Raw genomic sequence first — 19,354 nt, forward strand, 5'->3', positions numbered from 1 at the left:
GATCAATAAAGTATTTCTGATTCTGATTCTTGTTAGTAGATACGTTCAGTGTTGGTTTGGTCTTTTCGTGGGATTTGTTGACATGAAAAACATTGCCACTAGTGCCAGCCCTCTCTTAACTCAAACTGTCTGAGCAGCTCCAAGATGCCATACCTTGCTTGTGTGCACTGCAGAATCCTTTTGACGGTGTTTCTAACTGCATGTACCACTTTACATACTTCTCCAATTCCACACCAAACAGCTTTACAAGAAAAACAAGGTCAAAAAAGCAGTTTTTATTTGGGTTAGTCAGAATGAGTTGATACAAGCACTTGACTGTTCAGAGTGCTGAGAGCTTTTGGTCAGCTCAGGTTACCCTCCAAACATGCTCCTGAACAACCCCCACCTCTGACTCTTTTCCCTCCTTTTCGTTAGCATTACACACCTGCCAGTGAGCTTTACAATGATCAAGACAATACCACATGACAAGAGGTCCCACTTAACGTGAATTATTAGACATTACCACATGCAGACTGCAGTGCTATTTTCAACAAACAAATCCCATCACGGGTTTGAAGGGGAGTCTTGTCAATAGATAATCTATAACAAAAACATGGGAGAGGGGGGCGCTTTCACATTGGTCTGTCATAGCATTATACAAACAGGTTGTTTGACAGCGTGAGCCGTCCTTCCATCAGTTTTTGTACATGTGGGTTTTAAAAAGAAGAAATGCATTCATGCTCCATCTCACTGTACGACCCTGCAGTTTCAATCGTACATTTCTGTTAATAATACAAAACCTGCTGGAAATGAACTGGAAACCAATGCGTTTTTATTTCACATGATGGCAGGTTGTTAAGGGAAAAAAATAACTCATAGTAAACAAGTGCATACAAAAAAAGATTAAGTGCCGACTGTCCAACCCCCAGATCAGGCAATGTTGATTTTTCTTTTGTTTTATTATCACAACTTTGTTCAGCTCAGTTCTCTTGAGGCTTTAAAAAAATCTCTTCTGGTCAACTGCGTACATCTTTCCTGCCGGAAGCTTCCGGAAAAATAAACTGTTGCCTCTGCTCATGTTGCCCTGGAATGAAGAGAAGAAAGAAGCGTTTAGCAGTGGCTGGTGTACATGTAGCAAAAGGCCAATCGTTTTCAGCATTGTACATTTGACGTTTGAAGTCAAAATCACGGTTTAATGCTCAAGACATGACAAGATCACTGGGGCTGTTAACACCACATTTGGACAACTGGGAGGATCTGATACATAGTGAAAGGATTGGACAGCTATCGCATTGTGTGTACTAGCTATAACTGTGGGTGTTTCCACAACCAAAACACAATAAAAGGATAATATGATCTATAAGAAGACTGGCTGTAAGTTAACTCTAAACAATAGAAACAAATCTGCAAAAGACAGGGCAGTGGATTGGATAATGTGGGGTTCCAACCATTTGTATCCATGCCGTAGTTCAACTTCTGTACAGCGATTCAAATAAACTTAGTCCATCTAGGAGCTGAGAGTTGATCTATGTGGGTTGGTAAGACCAATGCTTTTATATTGTACACTTCTGGACACAGTATCCCAGTCGAGCAACCCTTCCTTTCTTGGGTGAACTGACAAAATCCTGTCAATTATTCAAAACGGATCAGGACTTCGAAAGCCTTTTGTGTACCCAACAAATATGGTGACTGATGCAATTCAAAGACTTTAAGCTTAGGTCACTTTCACACCTGTAATTCAGTTCAGTTGGTCCAAACCAGGGAACACAATTATACATTTGGTGATGTCATCTTGCATCATCAGCGCTACATGGACCCATGTGTTTATTACTTCTCTGGTATCACAAAGAGCTCACGAACAAATGACTATGAGCATTATTAGTCAAGAGTGCAGCTGGACCTCATGTTAATGACGCCCAGGAAGAAACGGGACCAAAGAAATAGGCATGTTGTACTGTCATGTTTCAGGGGAATAGACTCACTTTTTAATGAGAACCTGCCAAAATACTGGGAGTAGGACCCAAACACAACAACCCTGTGAACTTGTTTTCACTTTCTGACTGAGAGCTCACGTGCTGATGCACATGCGTTACCATAATTATATAAATTGTTTGTACACTTGCTTCCTTAACAGTTCATGATCATGCTATAATCTACAATCCAGAGGTTGGTCTGCATTGCTTTCGCTCGGCTTCAAGCTAATTCTGGTGTGATTGTTGGGTCCGCACCAGAGTTAGATTGACAGCTTTCATACCAGTCCAAATAAACCCAACCACACAGGTTGGGTGTGAAAGCACCCTTAGATTTAGCCAAGATCTGTACCAAACAGAAATTTCATTCAATTTGCATACCTGAACTGACTGTGGTAAACTGCGATGCTGATTATTTACTTTGGTATAAAACACCATGATATTGTGCCAAAACCTTAATACAGAACCTATATCAACAACTCGATAGATCGATAGATAACATGTAGGGCTGTCACTTTGAATATTCCATTTTTCCCCTGCTCCAATGAAATTTCGAATACAAACTGTAATGACGTGTTTAAATTCAAAATGTTCACCTGTTGACCAATCAGTAAACTAAGCTAATAAATAAACATGGCGGAGGACACTAACAGTGCTGACCGGATAGTCACACCACAGTTTGAACTTGACTGTGTGAAGAAGTGACAGCCCTAATTACATGTACTGTCTCAATCTATGGTAAAAAAAAATGCAGTAAAGTTAAGCATCGGGGTGCTCAGAGCTGACACACAGGTTAACCAGCACGACGGTAGAAGGTATGAGAGGCCTTCTGTTTGTATCTTGTGGTCTGATTTGATTAGCTTTTTGTACACTATAAAATGCACTGTAGATGTTAGCATACTGTGATCCATATGATGGTTACTGATGACTAATCTGACGGTAGTGCAGCCTCCGCATCCCACCACTGCAGTGCTTAATGTGACATCTGCATTCATCCAGTGTTTGGAATGTGATGCATTTACCTCTCTGCTTAGATGCCTCCAGCAGTCCAGCCAGGTGGGATATACTGATGCATAGGGAGGCAGGCCTCCAACGAGCCTGCAAGGACAGTGGAAATATGAGTCTGCTTGATCGAACACACAAGAGGATTTACAACGGCAAATAACCTGCAAACTCACCCGCAGTTATTGACAGCCATGAGGTTTGACACCAAAACAAAAGGGTATGTGAGCATACTGGCGAAGAACTGGAAGAAAAGAGCAGAGGAGGAACATGATAAAAAAAACTACAAGCTACAAACGGCTGGTGTACTGCTGATGTAGACGGCCATGTTTGTCAGGCTCACCCCTGTCACAGCCTGGGAGCAGTTCTTGATTTCTCCTGTGTGACTCATCTGTACAGAAGAACAAATGAACAGCGTTAATTCAGTATGTGAGCCTGGACTGTAGACTGCTCAACACAAAGCCTCAGCATGATCTCACAGGGTGGAGGGGCAGCGGGAACGGTTAAAAAACTGTCTGTTCTAGTAGTTCTGTCTGTCAGATTTTTGGTGACACACAACCAGGGTAGTAGTGGTAGAATAAAGGCTGGGTAAAGCCTACCTTACGTTTTGAAATTGGATTTAAAAACAAAAAACAAAAACAACTTTGTCTCTGGACTGGTCCAGAATCACGTCCTTAAACCAACCTCCTGTACAGAATGCACCCTTGACTGGACTGAGCAGTGTAAAAGAAGTGGCATACCGAGTCATCAATGACGTATGTATTGATGAGGTGAGCCAGAAGGTTACAAATCCACAGAGACAGGACGTCACCGAGCAGGCGAGGAATCAAACCACTGAAAATATCAATATAATAACAATATCATCATTGTTGTAATATAATAACAATATCATTTCTGATTAAAACATAATCAGCACTCTGGATATAAGATCAGACCATTGTACAAAAATAAACTAACACTACAAGTCAAGGTCTGCCACTGAACAGCTTCCCATTCTCAGGCTGTGTACAGTACTGCATGCATAATGTAATGTAACCCAATACATCTACAAAGTACTTTCAGTCCCCCATTTTGGCCAATTTTGGGGGATTATAAACCATCATACACACCAGGGGTTTTCAAAATCTGACACTAAATTGATACATTTTGAAACACCTATTCATCAACAGTGTGCACTGTGCACGTATGTAAGCATACAGCACCAAGGCAAACAATCGCCTGGGGCATTTTGCCTTTAAGTGATGAAAGCACTGACACCAAAATTATTCAAAGTTGAAAAACCTGGTGTATTAAAGAAAAAAAGAGACAAGGAGAGTCAAACATACGCAAAGAAGCCCAGTATGCCTTCTTCTCTGTAGACTGTGACGATGGAGTCAAACACCCCACTGAGAACAGAAGAAAAGATTGTTTTTAGTTTTTAACTATTTTCATGGCTCTGCTCATTGAGGTTTGTGTCTAAAATATTAAAACTTTACCTGTATTTTGTTTCTCTCCCAATAAACTGGACCATACATCGCAAAGTAATCACTGAAAAACAAGTTGAGGAAAACATACTTGACATGCAGACTAGTGTCTCCCACCACATCCATACACCAAATAATTCAAATATATCACAACTGAAACCACTTCAAAGCTCTAATACAACCTCCGGAAGGATAATCCGGAGGTTTATAATGTTGTAGTTCGCCAGTTAAAGCCATGTGAAAGATTTCGTGACGTACCATGGAAGGGATGTGTGACAATGGTGGCACAGGAACGAGCTATCATCTCTTTGGTTGTCTGTGGAAAGACAGAAAACAAGTCAACTGAGGCGTATGTATGAAACATCATAAGGAGCTGTAGATACCCGCACATCACTAACATCATACATTTAAGTGGACATGACCGTATTGTTCGTATATCTTTTGAGACTGTATTCTACACATATGCCTGAGTTTGGTCCTCAAAAGAAAACTGAATTTACAGCCTAGAGACACAATAGATATTTTTTTAAATATTTAAAACAGTTTTGTATGTTCCCTCATTAAAAGGAAAGAAATTACATATTTAGTTAACAGAACTAGAGGATGTATACTGTTTCAAATTTGTAGACCTATGCATACCTTCAGATGTATATGCAGAAGACATTTTTTATTTACAACTAACTAAATAAAAGAAGCTAATTGGAAGTTTATTCACTAATTTTATCTCACTCAGTAAGGATGCGTAGGGTACAGAGAACTGCCTGAGATGCAAGTGTGCAGAAGGAACCTTTATGGTAAATGGACTGTACTTAGAGACTGTAAAGCGCCTTTCTAGTCTTCTGACCACTCAAAGCACTTTACACTACACATCACATTCTCACACACACACACACACACACACACACACACACGAAGGCACAGCCCTCAGGAGCAATTTGGGGTTCAGTATATTGCCCAAGGTGGAGTTAGTTACATTCAGTATTTTTCACCAAAACACACTGTGTATCCTTGAGGTCTAACAAATTTGTTGAATGCATTTCCTTTCTCATAAAACATTTGCAAAGAAATTTAAAATATTTTAAATGGTGCATTGTTTACATCCACGTTTGCTGGCTTGCAGTCTTCACTGCGTTTGTTGGCACACTGACAGCTGGTAGCGGTAACACGTGTAGTGTGAAACTGGAGGCAGGACTGTGTATCTGGTATTTTACAATAACAATGTATGAAATGACATTGTGAAAACAATGTAACAATGTGAAAGCTGTCTCTGGTGGTGATGAACCTACAGAGAATCATCAGCTGAACCTGCAGCTTTACGGATCTTTGTAAAGACTTTCAGCTCGTCGTTTATCTGTCCGGCTGTTCTGGTTCCCTCTCAGCTCTCACAGCGTCGTTTTCAGAGGAAAAGCTGTAAGCTCTGTAGCTGCTGGATGTGGAAATACGCAGCTGTTTGCTAACGACCTCGTCAACTTAAAATGTTCCCAACCTGTTTCCGCTGGCCCCATGTGGCCAAAAAAACGTTATTGCAGGTTTAAGCCTATATTAGCTCATTGCAATCACTTACTTTAGGAATGGATCTCCTAATGGCCGGTATGGACAGAAGGAATGATTACAGCAGGCAAAACCTGTTTTAATTTACTTATGGGCACGTGATTATTGTTTTAAGAGACCTGAAAAGAACTGAGCCTAATATAATGACAAACCTTGCCAGACCACAATGAGAGAAGTGAGAAGAACTTTTGGAGAACTTTGTTGAGTTACCTTCAAAATTTGGGTGTCTAATATATTTAAAGACAAAAGTAAATAATGTGATGAAGTGTAGTGTAATAAAAGTAACAGACACTTCTGTGGCCTGAGTTTGCTCGTGCTTGTTATGTTGCTTTCTGGCAGTATCTCATAACTGTACAAGTGTCTTACCTCGTTAACAACGTGCTGTAGGGAGCCCTCCACAGCCTTCTGCTGACCGCCCAGTACCTGGACAACAGAGACAAGCCTCAGTATCACCTAGCGTTAAAGAAGTTTTTGGCTATTTTATGACTTTATTAGGAAGACATACTACTCAGATGAAAAAACAACAAAGGTCCGTAGCCAGACTTGAATTGGGGACACTGTGGGGTTCATGGTCAGTGTCTTAACCCCTAGACCACCAATTAAACCAACAGTCCTTTTAGTGTATTCCTATTTGTGTTTCCATCACATCAGAAGAACCGCTAAATAAGAACAATAATGGAAGGTGTATATAATTTACTGTTGTGAGCCATGTTTTGTTTCTCTTACTCGCGACAATCCACTCTCTTTTGTTTAAAGATCATTTTTTGAGGCTTTCTGCCTTTATTTGATAGAGGTCTGGTGGAACTGTTGCCATTTTGGTGTGAAGATGTATCAGGGCCCAGAGAACATTCTCTAATGTATGTTCTAAATCTAATTACCACTAGGAGGTGGATGTGAATCTTACAGCAGGTTACACAAACTGTATTTACACGAAGTTTCAAGGTCCATTTATCGATCGTTGGGATCAGACTTTACCATTTGTTTTTCCTGATCCAGTGTTTTGAGGCTAGTTTCCGACGGATACAGGGTACGCACTCTTTTACATCTCTTTAGCCTTTTTGCAGTGTTTTCCTTTTTCCCATGTGAATGCTAATTTCAGATGCTGAGTTTTTGGTCACCAAGGAAAAAGGGACTGGTTAAGCTGCCAGTATGCGTCTTCAGTCTGAGGACAGAGGGTGGCATATGCTGTGCAGATCGTAAAGCAAATTTGTGATTTGTGATATTGGGCTGTATAAATAAAAATGACTGAGCCAGGGTTTGAACTTCTCTTACAACTGTCTTTTTTATTCTTTACACAACTATTTCTGTCACTTTCATTTGAACAAACATGTGCAACACTGTGAATGTCTTCCAGGAGAGACTGTGTGAAACTGTGTGCTGTTGTCTCCATATTTAAATGATATCGCGTCTCTCCCCTCTCCATGACGACTGGCTTTTCACTCCACCTTCCAGTGTGGCCGATCGGAACAACTATAAACACTTCTGATTTCTAATGTGGTTGGAAAACACAGCATAACCCGACCCTTACTCTCACATAAATACCCTTTACAATAGAGAGCATCAGATCGACACACGCCGCACCCTACTATGTACTGTATTTATACAGTCAATGACAAATGTACTGTGCCTGCTGTACATACCATCCTGCTGATATCTAATTAGCAATAGTAAACGTGATGGTACAAACAATGAATATGAAAAAAACTCCTACCTGAGGTGTGCCCTGTTCCTGACATTTCTGTAAGAAAGTAGAGGTTAACATTATGAAACTGCCCATGTGAATGAAGACTTGGTGAGTTACATTTACATCCTGGCTGGCAAAGAAATTAGTTTATCCTTCTTTAGTAACATTAAAGCAATGCTATATCCAATATGTATAACCCATTTACACCAGGTATTCATATGCATCCTTCCTGGATGATCAGACATCTGTTTGTGCTTAACTGCATGTAAAACCAAAGAGTGTAGCCCACTACACATTACCTATATTTCCACATTGCATGTATGTAGAAGTGCTTTCTTGCAAAAACTTTTCATTGAAAGCACCTACAGTGATAAATGATTAGAGCCCAACCAATGCCATATTTTGAGGCTTTTAACAATATCAAAACAAAAATACTAAGTACATCTCCACTGCTGCTTTTCTCAGTTTGATCTCTCTCTCTCTCTCTCTATAGAGAGAGATATATATACACACATCCATCGATCTATCTATCTATCTATCTATCTATCTATCTATCTACATACAGAGGCACTCATCATGGCTGCACAGGAGCAGGCCCTGAGCACCAGAGCGATAGAGGCCCAGATCTACCGCACCAGACAAGACCCAAGGTGTAGGCTGTGCAAAGAGGCCCCTGAGACAATCCAGCACATAACTGCAGGGTGTAAGATGCTGGCAGAGAAAGTATACATGGAGCGCCATAACCAAGTAGCTGGCATAGTGTACAGGAACATCTGCACTGAGTATGGACTGGAAACCCCGAGGTCAAAGTGGGAAACACCTCCAAAGGTGGTAGAGAATGACCGAGCCAAGATCCTGTGGGACTTCCAGACAAACAGCAGAGGAAAGCTGTTGTGGTTGACGTGGCGATACCAAGTGATGGCAACATCAGGAAAAAGGAACATGAGAAACTAGAGAAGTACCAAGGGCTCAGAGAAGAGCTGGAGAAGGCTTGGAAGGTGAAGGCGACAGTGGTGCCCGTGGTCATCGGAGCACTCGGGGCAGTGACCCCCAAACTGGAGGAGTGGCTACAGCAGATCCCTGGAAGAACACCAGACATCTCGGTCCAGAAGGAAGGAAGGAAGGAAGAAAGGAAAGAAAGAAGATAGATAGATAGATAGATAGATAGATAGATAGATAGATAGATAGATAGATAGATAGATAGATAGATAGATAGATAGATAGATAGATAGATAGATAGATAGATAGATAGATAGATAGATAGATAGATAGATAGATAGATAGATAGATAGATAGATAGATAGATAGATAGATAAAAAAAACTGTAAACGGAAAGTCTTTGGGTTTCAGACTTGTAGCCAACTGTTAGACAAAACAAGACATTTGAAGACGCCACCTTGAACTCTGGGAAATTATACCAGGCATTTTTCTTTAATATTTTCCTGATATTTTATAGAGTAAATTATTAATGGAGAAAACAATCAACGTATTAATGGATAATGAAAGTTACAATTAGTTGCAGCCCTGTAACGTTTTGTAAAGTTGTGAACGATATATTTACCGATTTCACATAAAGTAACATTTTATATAAAAGGATCCCATCAATTATGTTCTTAAAAAATCTTGACCTAAATATATCCTGAACGGTAGATTTTACAGTTGAAGTGCCCTTTGCTGAGAAACTATATAATTGAGATAATCTTCCTGAATTACGTCAAACAAATCTTTTTCTGCATTTCTGTACTGACACTTGATTATCAAGCGACATATACGCCAACACAGATATATTTGTGATAAGCTAAAACAGCAGATCCAAAATATTTGTCAGCTCTAATTTATAAATTAGGCTCGCACACATTCAACTTGACTGTTGCAACAAATCTGTTTATTCTCTCCACAAAAGTCACATATCAGAGCAGGTGTAAAGTCCAGAAGTTAGATGTTTTGCCATATACGGTATGCCCATGCAAATGGCAAAGCAACACAGCAAAACAAGCATTCTTTCAGTTCAAATAGTTACAAATACCAGATTTTTTCAGGGTTTTCATATTCAATTCTCTATTATTGTGGAAGAGAAACTAGTTGTTGTTGCTGTCTGAAAAATGAGACACAATCTCAGTTCTATCTACAATTACAGCTGCTGCACAGCAGTGAGTCGGGCCAAGCATTTTAAGAAGGAAGAGGAAAGAAGGAAGAGGAGGAAGACAAATGACAAATACATGAGGGTCAATAGGCATTGTCCAGGAATTGAACTCACAACCTTACACACCAAGGGCAAGTCATGATCTTGTTGAGCTACCTGCCAAGTGAGAAACCATAGATGTTTTCACACTATGTCAATCACCAGGGTTGCATGTAAAGGCAGATTTCAAACTAGTGTCAAAAATTCAGTTATCAAAATCTGTCTCAGACAAAATTCTGAGAATTTGTGGAATTCATCTAGAGAACAAAGATATGTCTGTAATTTATTTTTACAAAGACTGATTGCTCCATAAATGACAAATTGATGTTTAAAGATACTCTATTTCCATTGACTGCAATAGTTTACATGAGGATAGAATTCAAAATACTGTCAAAGAATCAGTTTTTGAGATACAATTCTGAAATGTACCACACTACATCCACCATAACTACAAGATTTTGTAATGGCAGCTCGAAGCATCCGAACATTCTGCTACATTTTGGTGAAAGTTGCAAAGTGGTAGCAAGTACAACTGACTTGTTATGAATTTTCAAAGTTTTAAACTTTAGATGGTTGCTGTAGTGCCACAATCAGGACTATTGGCCCACAATGCCAGTTGAGGAAGTTCGGTATTGGATTGGAAAGTTTTGATTATTTTCATGCATGGGAAGGCAGATTTCCTCGTTGGAATAATAATAATAATAACAACAAAAACAACAACGGCAATACAAGAGGGACTGGCAGCAGAGCTTCTTGGCACCTAATTATATAGCTATATGTAATTAATATAGCCGATAATGAAACAGCATTTATGCAAAATAAAATTTAAAATGTCCATATGGCTAGGGCAGGGGATATTCCAGCACTTCTCCATGCCCTGAGCAGAAGGCACATTTGTGCCCAACAACAAGACAAATTTAACTACACAGTGTTTAAGGAAATGCTTTCAGGTGATACTAACTGCACTATACCTCTATACAAGTATATGATTACATCCTTAGTTTCATCCGAAGAACAAGCTGTAGCTGTGATTACATCATTTTATGGTGCTCTTGATCTATTCAGGCCTACCTGAACAACTTGGCTGTGCACGACGGTGCCGATGGTGCCAGCACAGAGCCTTGGACCAAGCCCTTTGAAGAGACCCGCTTTTCCATCAATCTTGATGATGTGTTTTGCTGAAACATTCAGAAAATACACAGCAGGACATTTTAAAAATGTGATGTTGTATGTTTACCTATGGACAGATGTTTACATAAAATAGATGCAAAGCGCTTTGAGTAGTCAGAAAGACTAGAAAGGCGCTATATAAGTACAGTCCATTTACTATTACCATTTAGATGCCTTAGTTCCCACAAACTTTTCATGGTCTGTCACATGATGTATTGAATATTATGAGCAGTTCTTTACCATCAGGAGTCTTTCCCTCTTCTCTCAAGCATTCTTTTATTACACCACTACTGAAAAAGAACAACTTAGACCCATCTGTGATATGCAACTACAGACCAATCTCCAATATCCCTTTTCTTAGTAAAGTACTTGAAAAGGTGGTCTACAAACAGCTGACCAGTTGCCTATCACTTCACAATCTGTATGATGTGTATTGATCTGGCTTCAGGACTAACTACAGCACTGAAACAGCTCTCATAAAAGTAGTCAATGACCTAAAGATCAACAGTGCTGCAAACAAACCTTCCATCTTTCTATTACTAGACCTGACTGCAGCCTTAGACACCGTCGACCACGACATTTTACTCAATAGACTAGAAAATTCAGTTGGCCTATCAGGCCGTGTCATTAGCTGGCTCTCTTCCTACCTAACAGGCTCTCTGTGTCTCTTGACAACTTCAAAAATGGCAATTTTAACATTTGTTGTAGGGTCCCGCAAGACTCAGTTCTGGGCCCATTACTGTTTAATCTCTATATGCTGCCACTTGGCTCCATCATACAGAAACACAATGTACCTTACCATTTATATGCTGATGATACACAATTGTATATTTCACTTTCACATGGTAACCTCAACCCCATAAATGACCTTGTCAACTGTATCAGTGACATCAGGCACTGGATGACCAAAAACGTTCTGCAGTTAAACAAACACAAGACTAAGGTCCTTGTGGTAGGTGCTGTCTCTGAAACCAGGGTGAGCAGGTTAGAAATCTAGGTGTTATCTTGGATTCAGAACTAAACTTCACAAGCCACGTTACAAGTATAACTAGAACAGCATTTGACCACCTAAAAAATATTTCCAAAGTAAAATCCATCTTGTCTCAGTCAGATGCGGAAAAACTGGTTCATGCATTTTTCTAGTGCAAGCTAGACTACTGTAACGCCCTTCTTGCTGTTTTGCTGGACTCCCCATAAAGACTGTGGGACGGCTCCAGCTCAGTCAAAATGCTGCAGCCAGAGTCCTCACTGGAACAAGAAAAACTGAACATATTACTCCTATAACTTAGATCACGTCACTGGCTTCTGATAAAATACAGAACTGAAAATATTTCAAACTATTGCTCACTGGTTACAAATCACTTAATGATCTAGCTCCTAAATCTCATCTAATAATTTTTTCTCTTTTTTCTCCCCAAACGTATTTAAGTATGTATGCAGGTATTTTATCTTGTTCATATTTGTTGTGTGTGAAGCACATTGAGCTTACATTGTATGAAATGTGCTATATAAATAAATTTGACTTGACCTAAGAAACAGCAATCATGTAATTTTCAAAGATCTCACACTGTTAAAGATTTTAGAAAACGTTTACATATTATTTAGACATGAGAACTATGACCCATGATCTCAATGTTAGAATTATGTCACTGTACAGTTATAAAGATGTACACCACACAGTGGTCAAATACAAGTAAACTGAGTTTGTGGATGGGTACATTGGTTAATTTGTGTTTTTAACTCTAGTATCAACAAACTTTAAGAAACAAACCGGAAGTCCCGCATACTAGTTCGTAAACAGAAAGCAGTTAGCAAAGAAGTAGGTCTGGTGTCATTTTCAGAAGAAAATGTCCGATGCTGACGAAAAGACGATTACACTTTCTACAGAACGACTGCCGTAGCGCATCAGTTTGAGCCAAGAGTATACAGGGAAAGGACAATGAGAGGAAGCACTGTTGCTACATCACTGGATTAACCAGAACGCCGGCCTCTGGAACCAACAGACAGCAACTACTGGACTAGTTGTAACACATGACAAACTATCCATCTTCATCACCGCTGTTGGAGGAGTCAGAGAAAGGCAGTGATATAGTGGATGAACCTACATGTGTGACAAGTCATCCTGATTTCAGCACTCTTTTGTCTCTTTTACACAGTAATGTTGACAAAGTTGTGCATCCCTCCTAGCTACATTGTTCTGGTCAGAAACGTGGTGTGTTTCACAAAGCAGAGTCCGTCCAATTAGAACTACTCGTAGGTGGGATATCTGTCCTGCTAACCAATCCAATGTGGAACTACACAGAAGGAATGTATATCTGGAAATTCATATATATCATGGAAATCAGTCCAAGGATAAAAGACTCTACGGTCAAAATCATAATGATGGCGGCAGTTTTAAGGTGGGTGTATCCTGAACATTACAGTTCAATATTACAAAAGCTAAAATATGGCTGCATGCTTTGGGAAATGACTGGCACTAACGGAAGGTGTAGCAGATAGTTATTTGACTTCAACATCCATTTGACCCCTACTAGCGCTATGGAGTGATTTTGTTTTTTTTATTATCATGTCATGTTTTTACGAGTGGGTCCCTGTTTTATTAGACAAATGCATGATGTGTCTACATGCAAGTGCCCAAGCATGCAGGCGGCAGGTTGTTATCATGCTATTCCACTGATTGACAATGGGTGACAGTAACATGCTAATATACAAAGCAATGCACCAACAAAGGCATGGAAGAAGTAGACTGCTAGCAAGTAAACATGGATGTAAAATATGCAGAATTTTAAAATTCGTCTTTGCAAATGTTTCATGGAGGACAAAAATGCACTCATCAGGTTTGTTATACCTCAAGGATACACACTGTGCGTTTTGGTGAGAAACACTGATTGTAAACATAATTTTGTTTACAAGAAAACTCCACAGGGCACCTTTAAGGGAGATTACAACTCAAGAGGCTTGCCTGGACTTTTTCCATTACTGTACAAAGTACAAAGAAATAATTAATTTTAGGAGCCTCATATTCCTACTGACAAACAGAAAAAATGCTGTCACATTCCCACAAAACATCAGAAATTATGTCTTATCTGGGGAAAAACAAACAAAAATGGCAACTGACATCCCTCTGTTCTGCAAAAAGCAACCCAACTTTTCAATTCAATTTTATTTATATAGCGCCAATTCATAACAGAAGTATGGAGATCAATTTGTCTCAATATTATTTGTGTGAACAGATCAACAATCCATGTGTAAATGTGTAATCTGTAAATATAAAACACCTTCCACAAATACTAAATAAAAAGATTTTTAAACTCACAAAAATATTTTGCTAATATAAAACAGATCTGCAAATACACAACCAAATTCCACAAATAAAAAAAATCTGTGAATACATTAAATTAATTTACAAATAAATGAGAAGCATTTGTGAAGATCTTCCTAACATTTACAACTTTCGAACAGGCATTTGTGAATCCAGTCTTTATTTGTGAATCGAAAAGGAATCTGTGGATCTCAATTCAATGTTAGTGGATTTGCATTTTACACACACAGAGGTTTGAGACAGTCTGAACGAAAATCCACTTGTATCACTCGGCCATTTTCGGATAGCATGTGATCGACTGTAAATAAACCAGAATTCATACCCATCCAATTTGTAAAGAGATAACTTGTGTCATTTGTTTTACTTACCATTGACACAATGTGTCTTAATCATATTTACAGTGTATAAAATCCTGCACCCTGCTTTTGTTCCACTGTTTACTGTCGTTATGGCAATAGATGCCGGTTTAGTAGCTTAGCTTAATCTACATACTAACAATGAACAATTAAATTACAATACGACATTTCTAAACGAAAACAACTATCAATACCATCAACCATACAATCAAAGACCTTAACCAGGGTGCTGTCACTTGTCATATCTTACAACACTTAACATAGGTTGCATTGTTTCAGTTAGGCTAACTAAATACAATGTAGTTCTACACAGACATTACAACTACATTAGTAAGGGTACACTACTAATAGACTAACCTGGAAGAATCTCGTTTAGTCTGGCAAGATAGTCTTAAAACATATAGGAAGGCCCTCCGTAATGCCAGAGCAGCTTACTACTCATCATTAATAGAGGAAACCGGTGCTGACTTGTCTTCAAACAAAGGAACCTTGGACACAGCTGTAGAGCCTGATGTGTCTTTTGACTGCTTTGCTCCTGTCGACCTTCTTCAACTAACTCTGACAATTAATTCATCTAAGCCATCAACCTGTCTCTTAGACCCCATTCCAACTAGGCTGCTTAAAAGATGTTTTACCTTTAATTAGCACTTCTTTACTGGATATGATCAATCTGTCTTTATTAACAGGCTATGTACCACAATCCTTTAAAGTAGCTGTAATTAAACCGCTTCTTAAAAAGCCCACTCTTGATCCAGGGGTTTTAGCCAACTATAGAGCTATATCTAACCTTCCCTTTCTCTCTAAGATCCTTGAGAAAGCAGTTGCCAATCAGTTGTGTGCCTTTCTAAATAACAATAGTTATATGTTATATGTTTTTTACTAGTCACCATTATTGGCTTAAGCCTACGGCATTTTCCACTGCATAAATTAGCTTAGCAGCTAGCAGACTTTTCCTCTACTCATAGCTTAACAATATTATTTATACTTTTTCAGACTCACCGTTGGTGAGCTCCCGCTGTGGAAATTGCATTGCAAAATCTCTACCAGTGGACACATTTCTACCCACAGTACACCACAGTACACCATCATATGGTCCAACGCTAGTGTTCATTTGTCTGATAAGTTTGGTTTTAATTAGTTATTTGATGTTATGATTGACAGCTGAGGCCGGCTCGCGATTGAGTCGGCCGGGTGTGTGGGCGGGACCTCGATACCACGGCTCCAACCCCGATCACTACTGCACAGACTCTGGCTACAAATGACGTCATCGGCGCAAGATGGCAGCTCCCATATTCGGGATATTTTGGCTTCATTTTTGTACAGTGGGAGGAAGTGGAGACGCATCGTCCATCTTTATATACAGTCTGTGGTAAAATGCAAATCCACTAACATTGAATTGAGATCCACAGATTCCTTTTCGATTCACAAATAAAAACTGGATTCACAAATGCCTGAAAGTTGTAAACGTTAAGAAGATCTTCACAAATGCTTTTCATTTATTTGTAAATGAATTTAATGTATTCACAGATTTTTTTTTAATTTGTGGAATTTTGTGAGTATACAAATCTATTTATTTAGTATTTGTGGAAGGTGTTTTATATTTACAGATTGCACATTTACACATGGATTGTTGATCTGTTCACACAAATCATAGAGACAAATCTATCTCCATCATAGCAGAGCGATACGCAGCAGCGGAGAGAGAGGCGAAAGGTTTTGCATTGTGTATGTTCAAACTGCCAACCCGAGCTTTAAGACAGATATTACATTACAGTTAAAAACTACAGCAGCACAAGGTTAAATACCCATAGAGACATTAAAAGCACATCCCTTTCTGCCTTCTGTAATAAATGTTACCAATTCCATTTCTGAAAAGGGCTTAACCTGGAGAGTCAGACTCACCGTAAGCAAACAGTCCAGGAAGCTGGTAGATTTGTCTGCCAAACAGGTTCCTGCCCAGGGTGGGAGGGAGCGGCTCATGTCCTACCTAACAACACACACAATAATAGTAAAAGTTAAATAAAAGTGATAAGCAATATGCACTGTAACTGCTCTTTGTATGCACTTTCATTAGGCCTATGTCTCAGCAGCACAAAACTGAGACTCTCCCACACTTCCTGGTTTCTTTTTGACGCTTTTAATCAACTTGTTGCCATGTTTTGTTCACTTTTTCAGTTGAATTAATTTTAGTCTCCACAAGATACAAACGTTTCTCTGTGCGCTACATAATTTGTCTTTAAAACAACTTTAACTGTAAAGCTACAAGAAGTTGGCTAAATGATAAACGTTGACTTTAGCTACTTAGCAACCGCTAGTGTTAGCTTACGAGCTTTTTTAGTGGGCCAAAGGGCACCGGTCAGTAAACGACACACACATACTGTGAAGTCATTAATGTTACAGATTTGTTATTTAAGAAACATGACGACAGTGAGCTAACAGTATCTCCTCTGTTGTAAAACAAACAAGCAGCATGTTAGCGCGAAGAAACGATAGCTCGCCCTGACCTTTTAGTGTTAAACAGGTCAACAAAGCTACTGTGTGTGAAACTTCCAGGAATGGAAACTAGAAATCACTTTGGCACTTCGGGAAATTGGTCTAAAATGCAGCAACATAGAGGCTGTAACGTTAGGCAGCAGAACAGAGCTGGTCAGCTGACAGCTACCTAGCTGTTATCTCTAGCAATTCAATATATGGCAACCTAATGCGCCTTAGCTTGGTAGAAAACATAACGCAGCCTATGTATCTGGGAATATGACTCAGGACGATTACTTAAGTATTCTTGTACATTACGCAGAAAATTACCGAAGCAGTCCTACACATCAATACAGTTTGAACTAACAGAACTGGTTCACACACCTCGCTTCCGCCCACTACTGAGTATTTTGGAAACAGAAGGTCATAGGGACAACGAACGGGCTATTAATGTAGTTGATATTGTTCTCGGAACGTTTACTGCTGTGTGTATTAAATGTATGCTGAATTAAAGATTCCATGATCATGATTCATGACAGTGCTCAAGTCATGTACTACACTGGACATTCATATACTGATAAGCGAGACAACATTAAACAGTGCTATTTTCAATGGAGTTTGAGAGTTTCATCTTCAGGCTACTACCTAGTTGAGTTAAACTGTATTTACAAAGGCTAGCAAACAGTGACTAAAGCAGCTCCTGGACCAGTGACATTTTCCACCGTCTGCACGAACACTTCCCCTCTTACCTGGATCAGGACTTTAATGTACATCAGAGGGTGGGAGAGGACGGTGAGCCCTGATCCCAGCAATACTTGGCCACACGTGTCCGCCATTTTTGGAGAGACAGGGGAGACAGGAAGTTCTTCTCTTTCATCTTGCCTCAGAGGAGCCGATAGCGCCCACATTTCATCTCATTATAATGGTACCGCCATCTAGTGTTTACAGACGGCATGGACGCTTGGACTGACAGAATTCAAAATACAAAATCACAACAATAACACAACATAACAGTGCAGGGATACTTCCAAATAGCAATGCTGACTGAAAATTGTGAATGAATGATTACAAATAAATGTAAATGAATAAGTGAATAAAAAATATTTTGATAATGTAATTAAACCTCTTCTTAAAAAGCCCACTCTTGATCCAGGGGTTTCAGCCAACTATAGACCTATATCTAACCTTCCCTTTCTCTCTAAGATCCTTGAGAAAGCAGTCACCAATCAGTTGTGTGACTTTCTAAATAACAATAGTTTATTTGAGGATTTTCAGTCAGGGTTGAGAGTGCATCATAGCACAGACACAGCACTGGTGAAAATTACAAATGACCTTTTAATTGCATCAGACAATGGACTTGTCTCTGTACTTGTCTTGTTAGATCTTAGTGCTGCGTTCGACACCATTGACCATCACATCCTATTTCAGAGACTGGAACATTCAACTGGCATTAAAGGAGCCGCACTAAGCTGGTTTAAATCCTCTTATCAGATTGATCTCAGTTTGTACATGTTAACAGTGAGTCCTCTGTGTACGCCAAAATTAGTCATGGAGTTCCACAAGGTTCTGTGCTTGGACTGATTCTATTCACGTTATATATGCTTCCTTTAGGCAATATTATTAGGAAACACTCCATAAACTTTCATTGTTATGCAGATGATACCCAATTATATCTATCGATCAAACCAGATTAAACTAACCAGTTAGCTAAACCTCAAGCATGCCTTAAGGACATAAAGACCTGGATGACCTGCAACTTTCTGATGTTAAACTGAAGTTATTGTACTTGGTCCCAAACACCTCTGAGACACATTATCTAAAGATATAGTTACTCTAAATGGCATTGCCCTGGCCTCCAGCACCACTGTAAGGAACCTCGGAGTTATCTTTGATCAGGATTTATCCTTTAACTCCCACATGAAACAAACTTCAAGGACTGCCTTCTTTCACTTAGGAAACATTGCGAAAATGAGGCACATCCTGTCTCAAAATGATGCCGAAAAACTAGTCCATGCATTTGTTACTTCTAGGCTGGACTACTGCAATTCCTTATTATCAGACTGCCCGAATAAGTCCCTTAAGACTCTCCAGTTGATCCAGAATGCTGCGGCATGTGTACTTACAAGAACTAGGAAAAGAGATCATATCTCTCCAATATTAGCTTCTCTGCACTGGCTCCCTGTAAAATCCAGAATAGAATTTA

General features: G+C 39.4%; 1 protein-coding gene across 1 annotated transcript; it reads right to left on the minus strand.

Annotated features, from left to right (window-relative positions):
* Positions 1-255: 255 nt before the first annotated feature.
* On the minus strand, positions 256-18,055 carry mtch2 (mitochondrial carrier homolog 2). Its single transcript, XM_044196655.1, has 13 exons — positions 17,901-18,055; positions 16,582-16,666; positions 10,903-11,009; positions 7,677-7,703; positions 6,332-6,388; positions 4,673-4,730; positions 4,427-4,478; positions 4,277-4,336; positions 3,692-3,785; positions 3,295-3,342; positions 3,128-3,195; positions 2,972-3,047; positions 256-1,063 (listed from the first exon to the last, which is right to left on the minus strand). The coding sequence occupies exons 1-13, from the start codon at positions 17,985-17,987 to the stop codon at positions 977-979; spliced, it is 906 nt and encodes a 301-aa protein (XP_044052590.1). The 5' UTR covers positions 17,988-18,055; the 3' UTR covers positions 256-976.
* Between the last annotated feature and the right edge of the window lie 1,299 nt (positions 18,056-19,354).

The sequence above is a fragment of the Siniperca chuatsi genome, linkage group LG1 (genome assembly GCF_020085105.1).
Source record: "Siniperca chuatsi isolate FFG_IHB_CAS linkage group LG1, ASM2008510v1, whole genome shotgun sequence".
Taxonomy (NCBI): domain Eukaryota; kingdom Metazoa; phylum Chordata; class Actinopteri; order Centrarchiformes; family Sinipercidae; genus Siniperca; species Siniperca chuatsi.